Below are 2,440 nucleotides of genomic sequence, written 5' to 3' on the forward strand. Positions count from 1 at the left end.
ACTGCATAGTCGTACTCACCCTGTCCCTGTCAGGCTGTGATGCTGCAATCACTGCACTGGGCAGAGACCAGCAGGGATGTTCTCCATGGGAAAAAGGGCCATCTTTTCTAAAAATACTCAACACAGCAGAGCTGGAAGTGGAAAGGAGATGCTGGAGCAGGTGTAGGCTAAGCATAACCCTAAGCCACTTCCCAACACCAGTCACTGCATGAGCTGCTGTGGGTGTAGGACACACTCTTTATATTCTGAACAAACAAGGTCATTTAGACTTGGTTTAAAGACCGGGACATTGCAAACAGCAGCTTTGGTAACAGACACTGCTTAAATTTAACCTGTAAATTCAATTACAATCCATTACACAGAAGAAATTAAATCAATGCCACGTTAATGCTGCAGCGGATTGCACCGTGCATCCTGTGACAACACGGCTGCAGCAGCTGTATCGGGAAAGTCCTGGAGAATGGCAAACAGCCACACCACAACCTGACAGGAGTAGTATTTTTTCCTCTTTCCTTGTTCTGATGCTACACAGGATAATGTGGTTGCTCAGAAGATAGAATTATTTTCCAGAAGAAAATGAAAATGGCAGATCTCTGCAACTAATCCTTTGATGAGACAATCTGAAATGAGATATTACTCAATACCAATGGAATCAAACAGAAGCAAGATTCTGTTTATTTACTGTTTCAGCAGAGACCTCTTGATCTTGCTTGTTTCTACCTCTCCTCTGGGAAAATTTGCTCTCCTTTCCTCACTATTTTCTAAGCAGAGAGGAAAGGTCCCAACCACCCCAAAATGAAGGGGATTTGTTTCCTTTGATGTGGACTGAGACTTTTCTTCTCCTGTATCAAGTCATCAGTTTTGGATTATGCAGACTTAAACAAAACAACTCCCATCTCCTTGCAGCAGGAAAATCTTTCCCTCAAAGCCCTGTGATGCTAAGATTACCTTCCGAAAGTATAATCTTTGCTTACTGCTACAGTAGTTATTTCCTTTAAGAAGTACAGCCTTGCTGCACGGGTGACTTATTTTCCTACTGTATTTTTCTAATGTTTTTTATTGGTGGCTTTGAGTCATTTGAGGCACAAGTCTCAGCCAAAAGTCTGGTTTCTGTCAGTTATACACTTTAGATTTTTCTTAAAGCCAGGACTAACTCTTACATCAGTTCTCACTAAACTCCTACTGCTTTCCCTTTGAATTGCTTTTCACACCAAGACTTCGGAAAAATATTTCCTCTACCTTAGTGTGCCCTTATCCTTGCAGTCAAGGGGGAGAGGGTCGCCCATGGAAGAGAGGGTGTGAGGCAACCCTACAGCCTGCAGATGCAGAGACCTGACCAAATTCAGTGCAGCGAGGTTCAGCACACAGCTCTTCCCAGTATAACAAGGCCAAGGGGTGTTTGATGGGCCATGATGCACTAGCAGGCAATGGACACCTAGAACAAAATAGCTCTCACTGCTTTTAGAGCCTCGATTTACAAGGAAATGAATGCACAGCAGCACTTGCTTTTTATCACAAGCCTTCAGGAATCAGTAAAAGGGAAAACAAAGGCACGAAGAGCCACAGCTTGATGGGTGTAGAGAATGGTAACTGTGAGGAGTTTCATAAACCACTGTGAAGACAGAAATGTGCTGGGAGCTCAGGGTAATACTGGAAAACCAGCCACATAATTCTCCAAAGCCAAATCATCTGGCTGAAGCCAGCAGTAATTAGCAATAAGCAATCTCCCTGGCTAGGCTTTGGTCAGGGGCACGGTTTCATTTATCTGCTACGATGATGCCTAAGAAATCCTTTTCCCTTTTTTGCCCCACTGACGAAGCTCTGCTGTCACAGGTGTATGGCTTGGACCCCATCCTGCAACCACAGAGCTACATGTTCATTATTTGCATGGATATCATCACTGCAGGCAGTGGGAGAGAAGCGGGGAATCCCACAAGTACATGCAAGATTAGGATTGAACTTGCATATAGTCTCTGTTACCCTTGATGTTAGAATTTTAAATCACCATTAAGATTTAAAAACCTGAATAGGTGAAGGCAGAGATGCTTTGGGCATTGGGCCACTTGGATCTCCCAGACCACGCCACAGCCTCAACCACCAAAAAAGCGAGAGGTTAAGACCTCTGCCTGCAAACGCACACTTACAATCAGAGGTCCTCTGTTGTTCTCACGGTACTTGTTCTGGAAGAAGATATAAACCACGGTGGCAGCCAGCGAGTAAAGGAAGGCGAAGACTGCGATGGTGACGAAGAACTCCGCCGAAGAGGAGAAGTCCCCTATCAAGGAGAGCTTTTCCCGATGCTTGCCTTCGCAAGTGGGAGCATCGAAATTCACTTGATGCAACCTGGAAAACATCCCAAAGAGTGGCAGGTGAAGTATAGGAAAAGGAAACATCTCTGAATAAAGACACAAATGCATTTGCTCTGTCTCCCTCTCTCATT

General features: G+C 44.5%; 1 protein-coding gene across 1 annotated transcript in view; it reads right to left on the reverse strand.

Moving 5' to 3' along the window:
- The window catches only part of SYNPR (synaptoporin), a gene marked incomplete at its 5' end in the record, with an annotated part of 12,048 nt that extends 9,705 nt beyond the window's left edge, over window positions 1–2,343 (reverse strand). The window contains one exon of the mRNA XM_010159750.1: window positions 2,145–2,343. Coding sequence (XP_010158052.1) covers window positions 2,145–2,343 — 199 coding nt within the window. The remainder of the gene's footprint in view (window positions 1–2,144) is intronic.
- Window positions 2,344–2,440: the final 97 nt, after the last annotated feature.

This window comes from Eurypyga helias, unplaced genomic scaffold, assembly GCF_000690775.1.
Source record: "Eurypyga helias isolate BGI_N326 unplaced genomic scaffold, ASM69077v1 scaffold17159, whole genome shotgun sequence".
NCBI lineage: Eukaryota > Metazoa > Chordata > Aves > Eurypygiformes > Eurypygidae > Eurypyga > Eurypyga helias.